At 37.7% G+C, this 22,159-nt stretch overlaps 1 protein-coding gene across 3 annotated transcripts in view; it reads left to right on the top strand.

The window, feature by feature from the left end:
• Positions 1–22,159, top strand: part of PCMT1 (protein-L-isoaspartate (D-aspartate) O-methyltransferase) — a 43,557-nt gene that overhangs the window by 11,605 nt on the left and 9,793 nt on the right. For all 3 annotated transcript variants that reach the window (XM_036075032.2, XM_036075033.1, XM_036075034.2), the window contains exons 2-6: positions 3,133–3,237; positions 4,464–4,495; positions 13,474–13,578; positions 15,686–15,806; positions 18,447–18,532. In XM_036075032.2, coding sequence (XP_035930925.2) covers positions 3,133–3,237; positions 4,464–4,495; positions 13,474–13,578; positions 15,686–15,806; positions 18,447–18,532 — 449 coding nt within the window. The remainder of the gene's footprint in view (positions 1–3,132; positions 3,238–4,463; positions 4,496–13,473; positions 13,579–15,685; positions 15,807–18,446; positions 18,533–22,159) is intronic.

The following is a 22,159-nucleotide window of genomic DNA, read 5'->3' as shown; positions in this document are numbered from 1 at the left end:
GTCATTGTGGGGTTTTAATTTTTTTTTTTTTTTTGAGTAAGCTCTATGCCCAATGAGGGGCTTGAACTCATGATCCCAAGATCAAGAGTTGCATGCTGTATGGACTAAGCCAGCGAGGTGCCTCAGTAGTTTGCTTCTTTTCAATTGCTGATTTGCATTTTCTTTTCTTTTTTTTTAAAGATTTATTAATTTGAGAGAGAGAGTGCGTGAGGTGGGGGCCGGGCAGAGGGAGAGAGGGAATCTCAAGCTGACTCCCCATTGAGCACTGAGCCTGACCTGGGGCACGATCCCAGGACCCTGAGATCATGACCTGAGCCAAAACCGAGTCAGATGCTTAACCGACTGAGCCATCCAGGCATTTTCTTTTCTTGAATTTCTTGAAAATGTTGATTCATTCTTGCTTTGCTTTGAATTTTGCTTTTAGAAAATCTGATGGTTGCCTAACCTTTTTTTTTTTTTTTTTTAACCCTTACTAGGTAATACGATTTTTTTGCCTTGAGGCTCTGAGGATTTTTTTCCATGCCTTTAAAGTCTGAGTTTTTGTTGTTGTTTGTTTTTGTTTTACAGGGAGTATGCTCCCAAGCCAGGCTTGGGTGCAGGGGCAGTGGAGGAGGGGCAGAAGGAGAAGGAGAGAGACTCTACACCTAGAACTGTGGGGCTCCATCTCACTACCCTGAGATCATGACCTGAGTTGAAATCAGGAGTTGTATGCTTAACCAACTGAGCTACCAGGTGCCCCTAAAGTCTGATAGTTTTTATTAGTATATGTCATGAGGTTGATTATTCCTGGTAATACTTTTCCTTACTTTCTGCTGTTTTCTTAGAATATAGTTTTAAAATTATAGTTTCTGTTTAATCAGCTGAAATTTTTTTTAATTTTTAATTTTTTAAAGATTTTATTTATTTGAGAGAGAGAGAGCATGAGCAGGGGGAGGGGCAGAGGGAGAGGGAGGAACAGACTCCCCACTGAGTACAGAGCCTGACATAGGGCTCAGTCCCAGGACCCTGAAATCATGACCTGAGCCAAAGTCAGATGCTTAGCCGACTGAGCCACCCAGGCACCCCTTTTCTGTTTTTGTTTTTTTAAAGATTTTATTTATTTTAGAGAGCACAAGGAGGGATGGGAGGGAGAGGGAGGGGGAAGAATCTCAAGCAGACTCCTTGCTGAGCTTGGAGCTCAAGGCAGGGCTTGATCTCACTCATGACCCAGAGACCATAACCTGAGCCAAAACCAAGAGTTGGATGCTCAACCTGCTGAGCCATCCAAATGCCCCTCAGCTAAAATGTTTTGATTTGCATTTTGTTTTTTTTTTTACAGTATCTTTGAATGGAGTTGGTTTTTTTTTCTTTTTCCTATTTTTGGACATTTTGTGGACACAGTTCCAGAGCACCTTTTTCAGTATAGTGACTTGCAGTTTCTTTAAAGGTTGGTGATGTGTTAGGAGTAGTGCTGGGAAAAAGGGGGAGGAGTCGGCACATCTTGTTGCTTTTTGTTTCTACAGGATCCTTAATTTTCTTTTCCTTTATTGCTGCACCAAAAGGCACCATTCTTTCCCTGTTTTCTTTTGATTCTTCCCCAGAATCAGAGCTTCTCGATTGCCACTTCTAGTCCCATTGAATTTTTTGTAAAGATTTTTTATTTATGAGAGAGAGAGAGATTGAGCAAGCAAGTGGAGGAGCAGTGGGAGAGGGACAAGCAGACTCCTCGCCAAGCGTGGAGCCCAACGCAGGGCTTTATCTCAGGACCCAAAGATCACGACCTGTCCTAAAACCAAGAGTCAGACGCTTAACTAACTGAGCCACCCAAGCACCTCCATTGAATCTTTTCTTTAAAATATATTTTTAATTTATTTTCCAATTTTTTTAAAGTAGGCTTCCCACCCAGCGTGGAGCCCCGTGTGGGGCTTGAACTCACGACCCCGAGATCAAGACCTGAGCTGAGATCAAGAGTCACTTAACCGACTGAGCCACCCAGGCACCCCCATTGAATCTTTTTTTTAAACAGCTTTACTAAAGTATACTTTTATTATATAATTCACCTATTTATTTATTTTTAAAAGATTTTATTTATTTGACAGAGAGACACAGCGAGAGAGGGAACACAAGCAGAGGGAGTGGGAGAGGGAGGAGCAAGCTTTCCGCTGAGCAGGGAGCCCGATGCGGGGCTCGATCCCAGGACCCTGGGATCATGACCTGAGCCAAAGGCAGACGCTTAACGACTGAGCCACCCAGGCTCCCCTAATTCACCCATTTAAATTGTGAAATTGTAATTATATTATCTTGTTTATTTCTAATCCTATATAATAATAATCCTAAGTGTGTACCATTGTATCTGGTATGTATTAGACAGTCAGTAAGCATATTGAGTGAGTTAATAAGGGCTTTACTGAATAATAACTGTGCATGGTACCATGAGGGTTATTTAAGTTTAACATATTTACTCAATCTCAAAGAATTTATAGTTTATAATCATTGACCTTGCTTTCCTTCTTGAAAAATTTCTTTTCAGTTGGGGTTTGTAACAGTTTATCTACTTGATTTTCATCTACCCTTGTGGCTGTTTTTTGTCATAATCTTTGAAGGTTCCACTTCCTTTGCACATCTCTTCAATGTTCGCTTTTATTTTTCTTCTTTGTGTATTCTTCCCTGGCTACTTGAGTTCACTTCCATTGTTTCAGTTACCGTCTATATTACTAGAAGTCTCTATCACTGTCCTAGATCTCTTTCCTGAGCCCCAGATCCACGTGTTCAGTGGACTGCTGCATATCTCCACTTGTATGGTTTATAGCCACCAACTGAATAAGTAAGTTATCATTTTCCTCCTTACTCTGCTCCTTCTCCAGGATTTCGCAAATCAGTATATGATATCAGCATCTCAACCATTACCCATCATCCTTCCTCCAAAGCTAGTTAGTTAGGTATATATTACCTATTAAATGTAACTCAAATCCTTCTACTTTTCTTCATCCTTAGTGTCATTGCTGAAGACCAGGTTGTGTTTACCTGGGCCATTACAGCAACTTCCAATCTTGCTCTCTTCCAGTCCAGTCTCTCCAGTGTAACCAGAGTAAATTCTAAAGTACATCTAGTCATCTCACTCCTAGCTTAAAATGTTTGCCTCATTCATTTCAGAAAATGGAATCATCAAAACAGATAAAGTATTTGAAGTAATGCTGGCCACAGACCGTTCCCATTATGCAAAATGTAATCCTTATATGGATTCTCCACAATCAATAGGTAAGGTCTGGATTTCTGAAAATGTCACATTTTTACTCATTTACTGTATAATTTTTGTTAAGTAAAAATGGATGGGGACACAGATATTTATTATTACCTTGCTAGTTTGAATTTTATGCCTCAGTTAAGTGTCATAATTCCAAACATAGCCATTTCAATAAAATGATGTTATGTATTAAGTATCTTTTCTATTTTTTCAAACTGTGTATAATATATATGAAGAATATTTTAAACATTTTTCTTAAAACATACTTTTAATGAAAATTTAAGTTTAAACTGAGTGCTTAGCTTTCTTTAGGCCCTTAATGTTGACTAAAGTTGTTTTTCATATTAACATCAGTTTTTTAAATCAATATTGAAGGAAATAAGTGTAATTAAGTGGTTACTGACTTCTCTGCTTCACTTGCCCTGAAGTTTTTGGTTTGTGCTTGGTTTTAGAAAGTTCGGTATTTAACTCCTTCTCCTGAAGCAGGTTTTACTGAACTGCTGAGCCTTGGCAGTGGGCGCCTTTGAGGCTTAGAAGGGCCACAGGATTCTGTCAGCCAGCTGCCATGCTTTCTTCTTTTGAAGCACTATAACAGTCAGCAGAGAAGATCCTGGGGAGCTTCTGAACCCCGAAGGCACCTGCTACCACCGCTCAGTGAAAATTGCTTCAGATGCAGAAGCAGGTAAATAAGTTTTGAGAAAGCAACACTGGAAGAAAAAACTTGAAAGCTTAAAAACTAAGAAAAGATTGTGAATTACCATCAGGCGATAGTATAAAGAGTAAACTGAGGTAGTTTTTTAGTCTCTTAAGCTACTTTGATTGCCAGTTGCTCAATAAGTTGCCAGAAGTAGGAAGCAATTTAATTTTCAGAAATTTTGCATACCTATTATATATGGAAGTTTATTTTCTTTTTATAAATCTGGAGAGAAAACAAGTCATAAACTTACAAACTCAACTTCTTGAGTTCGTAAGCTAACTATATGGGAGAAGAAATTTTTAGAAATAGTGGGAGTGTTGTACTAGATGAGCATATTAGCCTTTGGCATGATGTATTTTCTCATTATAACTGCTACTTGACAGTACTCTAAAATGCAAAATAAAAGTTTTATTTTCTTGAGATCATAAAAACGAGAAATATTATTATGAAAAAGAATTTGTGGATGTTAGGAAAGGAGTTACATGGAGTATCTGGGATGTTTTTGCAGCTGAATGTGTCAGTAGTTCTGTTCTTCTTTTGCAGGTTTCCAAGCAACAATCAGTGCTCCACACATGGTAAGTTAACGTTGGTCATTTGGGTATAAATGGATCACATTTTTCCTCTAAGATCATTTTCTTTAGTAAAAAAGGTTTAAAAAAAGTTGAACTTTTAATTAGATCAATTTTATCATCTATGAGTTTTGTAGATTGGTAATGAACCTCTTATTCTTAATACATGATATATAGAGAGAAGTCTTCTTGGTAGAAACTGTCATTAAAGTTTTTGTTGGTTGTCATTAATATCTAATCATGTAAAAATTGGATATAAAAGGTTATTTAGTGATGAGCAAATTAAGGAAGAGAATTTTTTTTTTTTAAGATTTTATTTATTTATTAGAGTAAGAGAGAGCACAAGCAGGGGGAGCGGCAGATAGAGAGAGAGAAGCAGGCTTCCTGCTGAGCAGGGAGCCCGATGCAGGGCTTGATCCCAGGACCCTGGGATCATGACCTGAGCAGAAGGCAGCCTCTTAACCAACTGAGCCACCCAGGTGCCTCAAGGAAGAGAATATTTTATTTTATTTTATTTTTTTAAGGATTTTATTTATTTTTATTTATTTGACAGAGAGAGACAGTGAGAGAGAGAGCACAAGCAGGGGGAGCGACAGGCAGAGGCAGAGGGAGAAGCAGGCTCTCCGCCGAGCAAGGAGCCTGATGTGGGGCCTCTATCCCAGGATCCTGGGATCATGACCTGAGCCGAAGGCAGACGCTTAACTGACTGAGCCACCCAGGCGCCCCAGGAAGAGAATATTTTAAATAATATAATGGATATATTGTAGAAATCTCAAGTTGAATATTATTTCTTTTATTTCATATCTTATTTGGAAAAATCATTAGGGATTGGTCAAGTATAGCAGCTGTGAAGCTGTATAACTGAGAAGGACCTATTTTAAGTTATCTAGCACTTTTAATCTGCTGGGAATTTTCTTGGGTTTTAAATGTCAGTTATTTGAATGAGTACTCTGTTGGCTTTTGGGGAGAAGAACAATAGCTTTTCTGATTCTCTGAAAGTATTTGGGATTGGAGGAGCTCTTATTTAAATGTAAAGCCTTCTTTATATTAAAATAAATTTACATATATTTATGATTAACTGTTATACTAGATGAAAATATAGGAAAATTATTATTTATAAACATTAAATAGAAATGACTTGGGGCACCTGGGTGGCTCAGTCGTTAAGCGTCTGCCTTCGGCTCAGGTCATGATCCCAGGGTCCTGGGATCGAGCCCTTCATCGGGCTCCTTGCTTAGCGGGAAGCCTGCTTCTCCCTCTCCCACTCCCCCTGCTTGTGTTCCCACTCTTGCTGTCTCTCTCTCTGTCAAATAAATAAATAAAATCTTAAAAAAAAATACTTTATTTTTTAATTTTTGAATTTATTTTCAAAAGATTTATTTATTTTAGAGTGAGAGAACACAAGCTGGGGGAGGGGCGGGGGGGCAGACTCCCCACTGAGTGTGGAGACTGATGTGGGGCTTGATCTCATGACCCTAAGATCATGACATGAGCTGAAATCAAGAGTCAGATCCTTACCAACTGAACCACCCAGGGTGCCCCTAGAAATGACTTTTTAAAACATGACAAAAGATGAGCCATTAAAAAACATGATATATTTTGCAACATAAAAATTTTGGATTTCTGCAGAGAAAAAAATGTTATAGGCAAAATTAAAAGGAGAAAAACTGAGGGAAATATTTAGAATACATACAACAACCTAGGTCAAATTACCATATACAAATGTGGGTGTGTATCCTATAAATTAAGAAGTGAAAGACTGGTGAACCCAAAAGAATATAGTTGAAGTACCAGAATGATAGTTAATAGAAAAATAAATAGAGATGACATTAGCACTTAAACAAATGAAAAGATGTCATTTTCATTTATATTTATATAGTTAGTAAATTACACATTAGCATTGTAGTGAAGTACCATTTTTCACCTATCAGATTGTCAGAGGTAAAAAAGTTTAATACTTTGTATTGGAAAGGGGGAAACAGTTACATACTTTTTTGTTGAGAGTAAATTGATAGTGTTGGAAGGCAATTTGGCAAATTTATAAAATGTGAGATAAATATACCTTACATTCTTCAGTTTTATTTCAAGCTATTTATCCTATGGTACATTTTTGTAGGTACAAAATGACTAAAGATGTTCATTGTCACATTATTTATAATAGCAAAAAAAACGTGATCACTGATAGTCCACTAATAGTGGATGGTTAATAATTATAGTTTGTCCATACAGTGAGTTATTGTGAAGCTGTTAAATGAGGAATTTCTGTAAGTACCAATATAGGAAGATGTTCAGGAAACATTAAGTATAAAAGCAGAGTACAGAAGAGTATTTAGAGTATTCTGCAATATACAAAAATCAAATCTGCGTGTATACACACATATGTCTTCCTCTAGGCATGAAAACTAAAAATGATTTCTTCTAAGGTCAGAAGTAGATGATTGGAGGGATGGGAATGAAAGTGAGATCTGCTTTTCACTCTGTACCCTTTACATGTTACCAATTTCTTTCTGTTTTCTTCTCTCTTTTTTTTTTAAGTTTATTTATTTAAGTAATCTCTGTAGCCAATGTGGGGCTTGAACTCCCAACCCCAAAATCAAGAGCTGCATGCTTCTCCGACTGAGCCAGCCAGATGCCCCCTTCTTTGTTTTTTTTAACCATGGAATACGAATGTTTTTTTTTTTTTTTTAATATTTACTTATTTTATTTTATTTATTTATTTTTAAAGATTTATTTGAGAGAGCACGCAAGCTAGCACAAGCCAGGGGAGAGGCAGAGGGAGAGTGAGAAGCAGACTCCCCACTGAGCAGGGAGCCAGATGTGGGGCTCGATCCATGGACCCTGGGATTATGACCTGAGCCAAAGGCAGACACTTAACTGACTGAGCCACCCAGGCACCCAAAAAGGATGCATTTTTATTTTTTTTAAAGATTTTATTTATTTATTTGACAGAGAGAGACACAGCGAGAGAGGGAACACAAGCAGGGGGAGTGGGAGAGGGAGAAGCAGGCTTCCTGCGGAGCAGGGAGCCCGATGCGGGGCTTGATCCTAGGACCCTGGGATCATGACCTGAGCTGAAGGCAGATGCTTAACAACTGAGCCACCCAGGCGCCCCAAGGATGCATTTTTAATCACTTATATATCTTTACCTCTGTCTCTTAATAAGGAAAATGTGTGTATTTATGTGTACGTATATAGTCACACAGTACATCTATATGTATGCCTGTATGTACAAACAGTAATAATACAGTGTCCTTTGATGCTTGCTGAACCAGGATGTGAGTAGAATAAAATAGTATTAATCGTATTATACAAACAAGCATTTGTGATTTAGTATCATTTATTGCATAGATCTTAGAAGTATTAAAAGAGAAACAAAGTGAGGAGCAAAGATAAATGACATCTCTGTTTAATGAACTTTAAAATCACAGACTTGCTTGGAGGTATCTACAATCCTGGAATATTTTCCAAAGTCTTAATTGAAAATGTGATATCTGCATTGGGTAAGAGATTAAAAGCATCCTGGTAGCCGTGAGTACACATAGTATGCAGATATTGAATCCTAAAAAACATTTCTCACTAAATGAGACTAGAGCTCCTTGGAGAAGTGACTGAATATTAGAAAGTGAGGAAGTACTCAAAGGTTGATGGGGTGATGTTGGAAGGACATATGAGCAGGTTTGAAGAGATTCCCAGAGGCCAAATTGTAGACAATTTGAAAATTGAAAAATGATAGATAATCAAGGTAATGGATTATAACACTGTGAATTAAGAAACAAAAATCCAGGGTGCCTGGGTGGCTCAGTTGGTTAAGCGACTGCCTTCGGCTCAGTTCATGATCCCATGATCAAGTCCCACATTGGGCTCCCCTGCTCTGCGGGGAGCCTTCTTCTCCTTCTCCCTCTGCCTGCCACTCCCCCTGCTTATGCTCTCTCTCTCTCTCTCTCTCTGTCAATAAATAAGTAAAATCTTTAAAAAAAAAAAAAAAGAAAAGAAAAGAAACAAAATCCATGAGTTCATAGAAATTTAAAAAAAAGCAAGACGGAAAAAAATGAAAAACCAGAAGAATGCCAATTAATACATTTGGAGGGAATAATAGAACTTTGTAAAAAAATCACTATTTTGTAATCATCAATATGATTAAATTGGGCAGAGATCATCAATTAATCTAAAACAGTTTAGAGAAAGGTTATTGAGGAACAAAAATATTCATGTAGTCTCAAATTCTTACTCTACATATTACTTATTAATTACTAAGAGAAAATTATGCCTTTAAAATAGAGTGATCTAGTCGTTACCATATTTACTGAGTGGTTGAGCTTGGCAAGTCCAGAGGTAAGGTGACCCAACATTATGTGCTTCCTGATGTGATGCAATGGGAGGTGCCTAGCAAGCCTCGTGTGCTGTTCTTGCTAACTCTTGGATCTGAGTCTAACCTTGAGGAAATTCACACAACTAGAATATGGGGAATTATGTGGGACAGCCAGACAGGACTCCTTAAAGGAGTCAGTGTTCTGAAGAATAGAGAAGTGGTAGGTAGAGGAGAATTGAGGGGAGAATATTTTATATTGACAAATGCAGTGCATGAACCTTGAATGGATTGGGGAAAAAACAGCTGTAAAGGACATTTTGGGGACAGTTGAAATTTGAGTATGATGCGTATGTTAGATGATACTAAATTGATTATTTTCTTGAGTGTGTTAATGGTGATGTGGTTGCAAAGGGAGATGTCCTAGTTTTTTAGCAGATTCATGCTGAAGTATTTTGGGGTGAAGTATCGTGATGTCTACAGCCTATTTTCAGATGGTTTGGTAAAACAGTTGGCACAATATATAAAGTCGGTGACTGTATGTAAGGAAAAAAAGGGTATTCAATGTATTTGTGGGTTTAAAATTTTTCATAATTATAAAAAAGAACTTTTAAAAAACATAGTTTGAGGATTTAGAGATAAACATGGGTTATCCAGAAAAATATTAGCTAGGGTGATAAAAGCATAAAAAAAAGCTAATAATTGTGATTGAAGGCCTTGACATTTTAAATCTGAATGGAACTTTAATAATAACTCAGGATGCTCCCCTTTTAAAAAAACTAAATCTTATGCAAACATAGTACTGAAAAAAATATTCCTGAGTTTTTTTTGGAATTAAGATGGTACAGTACTGCCTGTAGATTGGGGATTGGTACCTTAAAGAAGTCCTTCTTGTCCTTTGATTTCTGGATCCAGAAATCCAGATATTGCAGAATTTATTTTGTTTCTTTGATTACTTCCCTATTCTTCTAGTCCCATGCTTGTTATCTTATTAGTAGAAATTATTAAACCTCATAACTGATTGTTGTAAGAGTCTGATGAAAGCTACTTTTGATGTTTAATCCAGAACTCTTTTTCATGGCATGAATGTTTTTCACTCTTTAGGCAAGAGCCTCTTTTGTAAAGCAATCCATATGAAAAATTGATAAAGTTAGTTCTCTATTACTCTTTTCCCAAAACACACCCATCCCTCAGTGTGTATTTGTGTGTTATCCTTAATGGGCTTTTGTGGAACCTTAATGACTTTCTGGAACACTGAAAACGCTTGGATTGTGTGTGGTTTTATCTATTAAAGGCCTTTTTTACATTAGTTGTGGAATAGTAGCCTTAGCTTTTTCTTTTTTAACTTTCTAATATGGAAAGTTTCCAACACCACATATACAAATAGGATAATATAATGAACCCTCATGTAGCCATCATCACCTTTAATAATTACCCACAATTTGTTAATCTTGTTTTATCTTTGTCTCCCTCTTACTGAACTATTTAAAAACAAATCTCAAACATAATATTATTCACCCCTAAATATTTAAGTATAAAATCTGATGACTTTAAAAACATGACTACAATACTATATCATATCTAACAATGTTCCTTAGTATGTACACATAGTCCGTGCTCAGACTGTACCAGGTGTTTCAAAAAAATTGTTTTATGGTTGATTTGCTTAAATCAGGATCCAAACAAGGTCCAGACATTGCATCTTTTTAGTCTTTTTCAGTCTTTTTAGTACCTTTTAATTTTAAAAGACCTCTTTCTTTTTTTAAATACCACTTATTTATTGACAAAACTCATCCATTTGGGGGCGCTTGGGTGGCGCAGTCGAGTGTCCCCACTCTTGGTTTCAGCTCAGGTCCTGATCTCAGGGTTGTGAGATTGAGCCCTGCGTCGGGCTCCACATTCAATGCAGAGTCTGCTTAAGTTTCTCTTTCCCTCTCCCTCTGCCCCTCCCCTCTGCTGTTTCCCTCCCTCTCCCTCCCTCTCTCTCTCAAATAAATAAGTTCTTAAAAAAAAACCAAACAAACCCTATCCATTTGTCCTGTAGAATTTCCCATATTCTAAATTTGGTTAATTGTTTCCTAGTGGTATTTAACTTATTCCCCCCACCCCGACACACACACCTTCCCCCCCGCTTTTCCTTTTCAAGAACACTGCCTAATGATTTTTTTTTGTTCCATCACATCAGGGGTACATGAAATCTGATCATCCACTTTTAGTGATTGGAATACATAGTAGTCTTTTCAATAACTTTTTTTTGAGATTTTATTTATCCATTTGAAAGAGAGCGAGCGAGAGCAAGGGGAGGAACGGAGGGAGAGGGACAAGCAGACTCCATGCTGAGTGTGGAGCCTGACGTGGGCCTCAATCCCAGGACCCTGAGATCATGACTTGAGCTGAATCCAAGAATTGGACACTTAACCAACTGCACCATATAAAACCCAATAATATTATACACACTTGGTAAGGTACACAAATCTTAAGTGTATAGCTTAATGAATGTTCACATATGTATACGTGTAGCCACCACCTAGATGAAGATCAGAACGTTTCCTATGTTCTAGCAGGCTCTCTCATGCCAGTTTCTTAGCCTTTACCCTCTATGTAACCAGTATTTTGGCTTTGGTCACCTAAATTAGTTTTCTAAATAGGGAGTTTCCATTCTGTCCTCCATTTTGAACATTACCTGTTTCTGATGCTTAAAAATTTTTTTTTTCTTTTTAAAGATTTTATTTATTCTAGAGAGAGAATGGGGGGGGAGGGACAAACAGACTCCATGCTGAGCATGGAACCCCATGTGGGGCCGATCCCATGACCCTGAGATCATGACCTGAGTCAAAACCTAGAGTCGGACATTTAACAGACTGAGCCACCCAGGCGCCCCTCTGATGATTTTTTTTTTAAGATTTTATTTATTTATTTGAGAGAGAGAGAATGAAATAGAGAGGGAGCATCAGAGGGGGGAGGGGAAGAGGGAGAAGCAGACTCCCTGCTGAGCAAGGAGCCCATGTGGGACTCAATCCTGGGACTCCAGGATCATGAACTGAGCTGAAGGCAGTCACTTAACCAACTGAACCACCCAGGTGCCCCCCTCTGATGATTTTTAATAATGAACATAGCAGGCATTTAAGGACAGCTTTTGAGATAACATTTATTAGTTCTAATCACATATTTTGGAAAAGCACGGAAATGTAAGTTTATAAAGAGGAGGGAGTAGAAAAGGCTTTATTTCTTGGTTTGGTCCATAGTGTATCCAATATGATTTTATTTGATTAATAATTTATATATACTGTAAACATAAAACTATATATCCTTTGACCCCTCCCCCAATTCTACTTCTAGGAATTTATCCTATAGGTACACTTTATAAGATTTTTTTTAAGATTTTATTTATTTATTTATTTGAGAGAGAGAGAGCATTAGTGGGGGAAGGGGCAGAGGGAGAGAATATCCAAGCAGACTCCTGCTGAGTGCGGAGCTGGGTGCGGGACTCGATCTAATGACCCATGAGATCAGGACCTGAGCCAAAACCAAGTCAGATGCTTAACTGACTGAGCTACCCAAGTGCCCCACTTTATAAGATTTTTATAAAGATTATTATATTATCCTACACATATACTTTTTAAGATTATTTCATATCTTCTGTTATAGAAGATTGGAGCTAACTTAAAAATCCCTCATTAGGTATTTTTTTGGGGGGGAATTTTTGTTACTATAATATACATATAAGAATATACTTCTCAGCCATAAAAAGGAATGAACAGGCTATTTATTTATTTATTTATTTATTTTAAAAGATTTTATTTATTTATTTGACAGAGAGAGAAAGCGAGAGAGGGAACGCAAGCAGGGGGAGCGGGAGAGGGAGAAGCAGGCTTCCCGCCGAGCAGGGAGCCCGATGTGGGGCTTGATCCCAGGACCCTGGGATCATGACCTGAGCCGAAGGCAGTTGCTTAACGACTGAGCCACCCAGGCGCCCCAATGAACAGGCTATTTAAGTATTGATAAGAAAGGTTCTTCAAGGGGTGCCTGGGTGGCTCAGTCGAGCGTCTGCCTTCGGCTCAGGTCATGATCCCAGGGTCCTGGGATCGAGCCACGCATCGGGCACCCTGCTCCGCGGGGGGGCCTGCTTCTCCTCTCCCACTCCCCCTGCTTGCGTTCCCTCTCTCGCTGTGTCTCTCTCTGTTAAAAAAAAAAAAAATCTTAAAAAAAAAAGAAAGGTTCTTCAGGATATAATAAATGAAAAAATAGATGCGTATTTGCTTGTATATGCATAGAATGGGTATGTTTGAAAAGAATCACAAGAAACTGACAACATAGATTGCCTTTAGGGAGTGAAATTGGTTGGGGATGTGGAAGGTTATGGACAGGGGTGGGGTGGAGACTTCACTGTACATCCTTTTGTAGCTTTTGACTTTGAATTAATTAAAATTAAAAAATTCACACACTGGGGATCTAAAATTACTAAAACATTTTATATAAATGTAAGAATTTAGTCTGAAAATTTTCTTACATAATTCTGTAAATGTAAGTATATAATATGTTGTGTTTTCATTATCTTGGTAGATGACAATTGTAGAAAAATTGGTAGGAAGTTGGCAACTTTCTTTGTATGCCAGGGTATATGTACTTTATAGAGTCTTGAAAAAAAATGAATATTTGCTTTGTTTTCTTTTGGCAGCATGCATACGCACTAGAACTTCTATTTGATCAATTGCATGAAGGAGCTAAAGCTCTCGACGTAGGATCTGGAAGTGGAATCCTTACTGCATGTTTTGCACGTATGGTAAGAGCTTTCTTTTTCATTCCGTTCCAGCAGCAGCATATTATATATTTGGCTGTACATTTTTTTACTAGCAGTTTTTGAGGTTTTTTTTTTTTTTTAATTCTAATATAGCAGTTGGAATATGTATCACTTAGGTTTTTTTGTTGTTGCAAATAACAGAAGATTCGGTCCAAATTGGCAGAGTAAAAGGGAATTTATTTGGTTTATATAATGGAAAAGTCTAAAGTATATCTGGCTTTTTGTGTGGCTGGATTCAAAAGATCAGACGTTGTTATTGACAGTGGGTTTCTCTTTGGTTCTTGGTTTGGTTTTGCTTTCCTCCAAATGTTGGCTTTAGTCAGGCTCTTCCTTTGTGATCGCAAGATGGCAACCAGTAGCTTCCAGACTGCATTCTTTCAAATTCGCAGCTGGCAGAAAATGATATAGAGAATCTGATTTCCAAACACTCCTCCAGGGTTATTAGAAATGAGAGTAGAGCTTCTTTTATATTAAGAAAAGTACTCTTAGAAAAATGCCTTGTTTATTACACTTCAGGTTTTATCACCAGAGGCTTATCTTGGTTCGTGACTGTCCAGAGTCTGGCTGGAGGCCTACTCAGGCACTTTGAGTAAAGGTTTATCTGTGCTCAGATAATCAAATCAATTTGATTATTATGAAAACTCTTGTCCCTGAGGGCCAGATAGGAAGGTTCTGGTCTAGTTAGGTTAGGATTCATGGATGATGCATCTTAGACTAGAATCCATTTAACTTGCTGTATATATGTAAGTGGCAGACCACTAGCATGTAAGCTCCAGGGAGGCGGGAATTTTATTTAATTTTTTTTTTTCCTTTGATGTATCCTAAGCATCCACAACAGTGCTTGTTAAATAATAAGGACTCAGGTATTTCTTTTCAGTTGTTTTACTTGTTTTGTAGAAGTTAAGCCCTCCCTAATGGAATGTCAGGATTTTTTTTTTTTAAGGTTTTATTTATTTGAGAGAGAAGCGTGCGCTAGAAAGAAAGAACACAAGATAGAGAGAGCGAGCGAGCATGAGCAGGGGGAGGGGCAGAGAGAGGAAGACCCTGGACCCTGGGATCATGACCTGAGCCAAAGGCAGACACTTAACCAACTGAGCCACCCACACACCCTAGGATTTTTTTTTTTTAAGTTTAGACACAGTATTTACTTAATGACATGTTCTTGATATTTGACATATTTATGGTTTTAGAGAAAAATACACTTTTTAAAAATTATTAGATTTCTGAGTTATCTTTTTAAAAGTAGTGTTAATTTAATGTCTTTCACATACTTACCATGTGCTAGTCAGTGTTCTAAGTGCTTTTCGTGTATTCTTTTATTTAATTCTCACATCATTTATGAGGTACGTACCCTTTTCATCATTTTACAGTTGAGGAACCCAATTCATAGAATAACTTGCCAAGGTTGTACAGTTGTAAGTGAGTGATGAAGGTTAGATGTGAACCCAGGTTGTCTGACTTCAGAGTCTTTATTTTGCTAAATTTATTTTACAATTAATATTTATACTTGGGGCCTTTTTATACTTTTATGTATTTTATGTTTTCTGCATATGGCAGTAGAATCGGGTGTAGAAATCCCTATAGAATTTTTTATGTAACATTTTAATGTTTAAAGTCACACTTCTAGGTGGAATTTAAATTAAAAATGATTGCACCAACTACCATTTAATATTAAGTGCAGTTTAAGTATTTAATATTAATTTATTAAACATTTTTTATTAAGTATTTAATATTAATATTAAGCATTTAATATTAGTTAATTATTAGTTAAGCAGTTAAGTCTTATTTCAGGGTTTGGGGTTTAAAAATTAGAAATTGAAGAAAAAGGATTTTTTTTTAGTATTGCAAGTTTTTGTAATTCTAGCTTCTTAATTCCTGAAACGTAATTATCCATTTGAGGATTATAGCTGAAAAAGTTGTATTTGGTAAATATTTTATAGTAAACTGAATAACAATCTAATTGGAGGCTTGAGCTGTTTGTCTTCATTTCACATTGCAAAATATGACTTTAGGTGAGGAAACACTTTAATGACACTTCAGAAAGACAAATTTAGGCCAGTGAGCTATTGAATTATTCCCTTATTTCCAGGTTGGCTCTAGTGGAAAAGTCATAGGAATTGACCACATTAAAGAGCTAGTAGATGACTCAATAAATAATGTCAAAAAGGACGATCCAGTGCTTTTGTCTTCAGGGAGAGTGCAACTGGTTGGTGAGTATCAGAAAACTTTAAAAATTTCCTCTTTGGAGAGTTTTTATTTTCAGAAGATCCCATGCAAGCTAAATAATACTCAAGCTAATTTTTGCTTTTTTTTTAAACATTCACCTTTAAGTACTAGGTAAGGAAAACAGTTACTGTAAAATGTTATGCTGGTTCTACCTTGACTATGGTGGTGATATGACTGTTAACTATTTCAGAAAATGCTCATGTTGTAAATTCTTTCTTCATTACTTTTGAAGAATTAATAGTAAAGTAGCAAGTGTCCATTATGAAAAATTTAAAGTGCAGAAATGTGTAAGATAAAAAAGAAACCCCTCCTTTTCTGTCTTAAGTTTTCTAGACATAAAAATTATACATATGAATAAATATACATATATACACAATTTTTTTTTAATTGACTCATATATTCCGTCGTTTAGTTTGCTTTTTTCAGCAGTATATAGTGAACATATTTCCGTGTGAGCACACTGTACTATTATGAGAAGTAACAAACATTAAAACATGCATAAAGCATAAATGTGAAGCTTAGCAAAAATACCTGCTTCATCATCACACTGATCTAGAAAGGGAACAACATTGGTAGCTTGGATGTCTGCTTGCTTTTCCCTCCTCAGAACTCTTTCCCTTCTCCTTAGTCCTGACCAACATCATTACTTTTATGCATTTACTACTTAGCTACACTTCCATAAACGATGCTCAATTTAATTTTGAACTTTAGATAAAGAGAATCATACAGTATATATTCTGTGATGATTTATTTCTTTCATTCAATATTATGTTTGTAAGAGTCACCCATCTTTTATATATAGTTAATTTTTATTGCTTGCTATATAACATTGTACTGTAAGGACATTACCAAAATTTGTTTATTCTACTGTAGATGGATATTTTGGGTTGTTTCTGATTTGGGGATGTTCACAATGCTGCTGTGAACATATGTGTACAAAGGTCCAAATGCATATATACACTCATCATACAAGCATTCATTTATGTAGAGTATTATTACAGGTTCATAGGGTAACCATAGATATCCAAAACTTTTTAAAAGTGATTGAACCAATTTACATTCCCATCAGCAATGTATCAGTGTTCTTAGTGCTCTATGCCTTATCAACACTTGGTATTGTTAGATTTTTCTTTTTACCCACTTAGTGTATAGCAGTAAGTCTTTGTAATTTTAATTTTTTATTTTCCTCCTAACTGATGAGCTCGAACACTGTTTCATATGTTTGACCATTTGGATGTCTTCCTTTGTGAAATGTCTTGTTCAGATAGTGAGTTGTTTATATTTTTCTTTGATATGTAGGACCTCTATAGATTAGCCTTTTGTCTATTTATACATATTAGAAATCTTTTCTCCCACTCTTTGGCATGCTTTTTCACTTATATTGGTGCTTTCTTGATTAATAGAAATGCTTAATTTTATTTTTTTTAAGATTTTATTTATTTTTTTACTTAGAGAGAGAGAGAGAGAGAGAGACAGCACGAGCGGGGGGAGGGGCAGAGGGAGAAGCAGACTCACCAATGAGCAGGGAGCCCGATGCGGGGCTCCATCCCAGGACTCTGGAATCATGACTTGAGCTGAAGGCAGATGCTTAATCGGCTGAGCCATCTAGGCACCCCAATAGAAATACTTAATTTTATCTATCTATTTATTTATTTTAAAAGATTTAATTTATTTATTTGACACTGAGAGAGAGAGAGTACAAGCAGGGGAAATAGCAGGCAGAGGGAGAGGGAGAAGCAGGCTCCCACTGAGCAAGGAGCCTGATACACAGGGCTCGATCCCAGGACCCTGGGATCATGACCAGAGTCGAAGGCAGTCGCTTAACCAACTGGGCCACCCAGGTGCCCCAGAAATACTTAATTTTACTGTGTCAGACTTAGTAGCTTTTTCCAGTGTTTTCTGTGTCCTTTTTTTTTTTTTTTTAATTTATTTATTTCTTCTAGAGAGAGAGCATGAGTGGGAGGGGCAGAAGAAGAGGGAGACAGAATCTGAAGCAGACTCCTCTTGAGTGCAGAGCCCAATGCAGGGCCCCACCTCATGACCCCAAGATCACGACCCTAAGATCATGACCTGACCTGAAACTGAGTCGGATGCTCAACTGACTATGCCACCCAGGCTCCCCTTCTTCTGTATCTTCTTTAAGACTACTTTAAAATCGGGATGCCTGGGTGGCTCAGTTGGTTAAGTGTCTGCCTTCAGCTCAGGTCACGATCTCCAGGTTCTGGGATTGAGTTCCTCATCAGGCTCCCTGCTCAGCAGGAAACCTGCTTCTCCCTCTGCCTGCCGCTACCCCTGTTTGTGTGCTTTCTCTCTTTCTGACAAGAAATGAATAAAAATCTTAAAAAAAAAAAAAAAGACTACTCTAAAATCATGAAGATATATCCCTCTGTTACTTCTCAGAAGCATTATTTTAGCTTTTCACATTTAGATCTTTGATCTGACATTGATTCTTGTGTATGTAAGAGATAGATTCAAGTGTGTATATTTTTTCCATATGAATATCCAGTTGTCACAGCATCATTTATTTAAAGTCTCTCTTTGCTCTGCTTTAAACCTCCTATAATTCTTCACACTGGGTAGTTCTATCTGAGCAGATTTTTAAAGTATAATTTTTTTTCTTTCAGTGGGGGATGGAAGAATGGGATATGCCGAAGAAGCCCCTTATGATGCTATTCACGTAGGAGCTGCAGCCCCAGTTGTACCCCAGGCAGTGAGTTGGGTTTTTTTCCTGTGTTTTTGTGCTTTAGTCAACTAAAGCTGTAAAAGATTTATAGAGAAATGACTTCTAGATGATCAAAACATAATTAGACTTTTATGTCATGCATTTTAATTATACTTAGTAGGCAATTTTTTTTCATATAAATGAGTTATATAAATGACTTGGAAAATTACTAATAGTTCGTGGCTGTCTTATTTGAAACTGCATTTGATCCATCTAAGAACTCATACGCCAGTAGAATTAGAAAAATCTGTCTGGAGTTCATGATCTGATAATCACTTCGTGTTTTATTAAATACCAGAATGTGCAAGATTGCTAAGTGCATGGGTGAGACCAAGGAGATATTTGTCATACATTTTATGTATGACATATCACAAAGCTTATATTCTGGAAGAAATGTGTCATACATATAACAGGGAAATTAATGCTATGATAGGATATCACTAGCATATAATATCTATTGAAGGGAAAAGAAAACATGTACTACTGTAAGAGTTCAAGGGAGGGAGAGAACTTTATGTGGAACAGTTAAAGAGACTACATACAGGAATGGAATTGGAACTGAATCTGAAAGAATAGTAGGGTTTGCATAGTTGCAACGAGATGGAAGGATATTCCAGTATTATATAGTACATAATCAAGGAAATATTTAAGTACAAAATTGGTTTTTTGTTTTTAAAAAAAAATTTATTTTAGAGAGAGAGCATGACAAGTGGGGGGAGGGGCAGAGGGAGAAACTCAAGCAGACTCTGAGCTGAGTGCAGAGCCCTACTTGGGGCTTGATCCCAAGACCCTGAGATCATGACCTGAGCCAAAATCAAGAGTCGAATGCTTAACTGACTAAGTCACCCAGGTGCCCCCAATATTGGTTTTCTATTTCAGTAAGACTGATGAGCTTCTGTCAGCCCTTAATAATCCTTGGTTAAGTTCACTGAGATGTTAGGTTTCTATGGTGTCTGAGTTTTCCACAGTCTGGACTAGATGACTAGGGGCTGAGAGTGACACTTCTGCCCAGTCTCAGCCACTCCCCAGTCTGGAAGGGTTATGTTTGGTATGTTTAGATCAGCTAATGAGAGGCTGAAAGTTAGGGAACTTGTTCTGGTCATTGACTTCCTGTTTATTGACTGAATGACTTTGAGAAAATTACTTATTTTCTCTGGCGCTGTTACCTGTTTTTGTTGTTGTTGTTGTTTGTTTTTTCAAACTAAACCAGTGGTTTTAACACATTTTAATTGAAGGGTTGATATGCTGTGGAGGGGATGCCTAACTGGCTCAGTAAAGCATGCACATCTTGATCTTGGGGTCATGAGTTTGAACCCCATGTGTGCAGTAGAGTTTACTTCAAATTAAAAACATATATGCAGGCGCCTGGGTGGCTCAGTCATTAAGCGTCTGCCTTCGGCTCAGGTCATGATCCCGGGGTCCTGGGATCGAGCCCCGCATCGGGCTCCTGCTCAGCGGGAAGCCTGCTTCTCCCTCTCCCACTCCCCCGGCTTGTGTTCCCTCTCTCACCGTCTCTCTCTGTCAAATAAATAAATAAAATCTTTAAAAAAATAAAAAATGAAAACATGTATGCTGTAGAAAGATGTACAAGTCATAAATGAATAGCTCAATGAATGTTCACATATAGACACATGATCCGTAGGTTTTTAACTTTTTTTTTTTTTTTAATGCAGCCTAGTAGGAACAATTAAAATGTGAAATAGAACTGTGTTTAAATGAAGGGGCTGGGGTGCAGGGCTTATCTTCCCCCACTAAGTCTCTGAGATGATCTTGAAGGGAATTTCTGGCTTTAGCTCAGTATGAATTTAAAAATTATTTATTTTAGAGAGAGAAAGAGCATACACACAGGGGGTGGGGCAGAGGGAGAGGGAAAGAAGCAGACTCCCCACTGACCCCGCTGACCTGCTGAGCACGGAGCCCAACACAGGGCTCGATCTCACGACCCTGAGATCACAACCTGAGCTGAAATCAAGAGTCAGACGCCTAACTAACTGGGCTACCCAGGCATCCCTAGCTCAGTATGAATTTACATGTGATTGAAGAGAGGGGCCTTCCAGTTTTAAGATAACAGAAAAGATGTTTATGCCTCCTTTTGTATATTACCCCCAAACAACTAGAAAAGCAGGAAACAGAAACACAAACTCCATATTTCTTTATCTTGGAGATTATACCTGCGCTCCTGAACCCTGTGGTGTATGTAGACGGAAAGTGGATGGAGTAATAACTGACTCCGGAGGGCGGAGGAAGTTGAACCAAAGAGCCTGCAGAGGGGATCATTGCAGAAGCAGTTTGCTTGGCACAACTTGGAAAGGGCTTAGAAATCAGAGGCATGAGGATCTTGGAAGTCAGAGATGAAGCATGGGTCTGACAAGAGGAGCTGATGCTTGAAATTCTGTATGAGGAACAATTAGTGCTAAGCCTTAGGCAAGAAAGTTTCCCAGAACCGAAGGACATGATTCTATAGTTTGAAAAGATCTATTGAGTGCCCATTATGACGAATTTTTTCTAAAAGAGAGGGAAAAAAAAAAAGGAAACATAATATCACCATAAAATTGTAGGGTATTAGGGATAAAGAGAAGATTCTAGAAGCTTCCAGAACAACAAATCATAATCTGTTAAGGATTGGTAATCAGAAAGGCATCAGACTGCAGAATAGCAGCATTAGAATCAACAAGTCAGAGTAACAAACCCTCACAGTTCTGAACTGAAAATGATTTCCAACCTTGAATTCTGTACCCACACATACTGTCAAGTATGTAAAATAGTTTTAGACTTGCAAATTTTAGTCTCTCTCTTTTAAAATACTCCATGCACTGTTTCACAGAATACTTCTAGAGGAATTGCTTTAATGTCAAAAAATGAGGGAGGAGAGAGATGGTAGGAAAAACCAGAAAAAGGAAGCCCTGAGATCTAGGCAGGTAGAACAGCTGATTCAGGAGAGAGATGATGAGAGTCCCCACTGTTACCAGGGAACTCCCCTGACGAGAGCTGTGCAGTGGGCCTGGGGATTAAGCAGTCCAGATTTGGGGCAGGAGGAGGAAGGCACTCGAAGGGAGTCTACCAAACAACAACAACAGAACACTAATTAGATAGGTTTGACTGAAGATCTTATTGAGAGGTTGTTGGAGGGTACAAATATTTAGAAAACAGTTACAAAGAAAATGAAGTGAATGAAAAAAAAAGAGCTTAAGGTTCTTTTTTTTTTTGTTTATTTTTTATTTTTATTTTTTTTTAATTAAGAATCTCAACGTGCAATGTGGGGCTCGAACTCACAGCTCTAAGATCAAGAGTTGTGCTCTTCTTTTTTTTTTTTAAATCTTTATTTTATTTTTATTTATTATTTTTTTAAAGATTTTATTTATTCATTTGACAGAGAGACAGCGAGAGAGGGAACACAAGCAGAGGGAGTGGGAGAGGGAGAAGCACGCTTGCTGCCGAGCAGGGACCCCGATTTGGGGCTCGATCCCAGGACCCTGGGATCATGACCTGAGCTGAAGGCAGACGCTTAACGACTGAGCCACCCAGGCGCCCCAAGAGTCGTGCTCTTCTAACTGAGCCAGCCAGGTGCCCTGAAAGAGCTTCAGTTTCTAAGTGCAGGATAAACAACTGTTGTAT

This window comes from Halichoerus grypus, chromosome 9 (assembly GCF_964656455.1).
Source record: "Halichoerus grypus chromosome 9, mHalGry1.hap1.1, whole genome shotgun sequence".
NCBI classification, from domain to species: Eukaryota; Metazoa; Chordata; class Mammalia; order Carnivora; family Phocidae; genus Halichoerus; species Halichoerus grypus.
The sequence above is the reverse complement of the archived record's forward strand: the minus strand, read 5'-3'. Positions and strand labels throughout refer to the sequence as shown.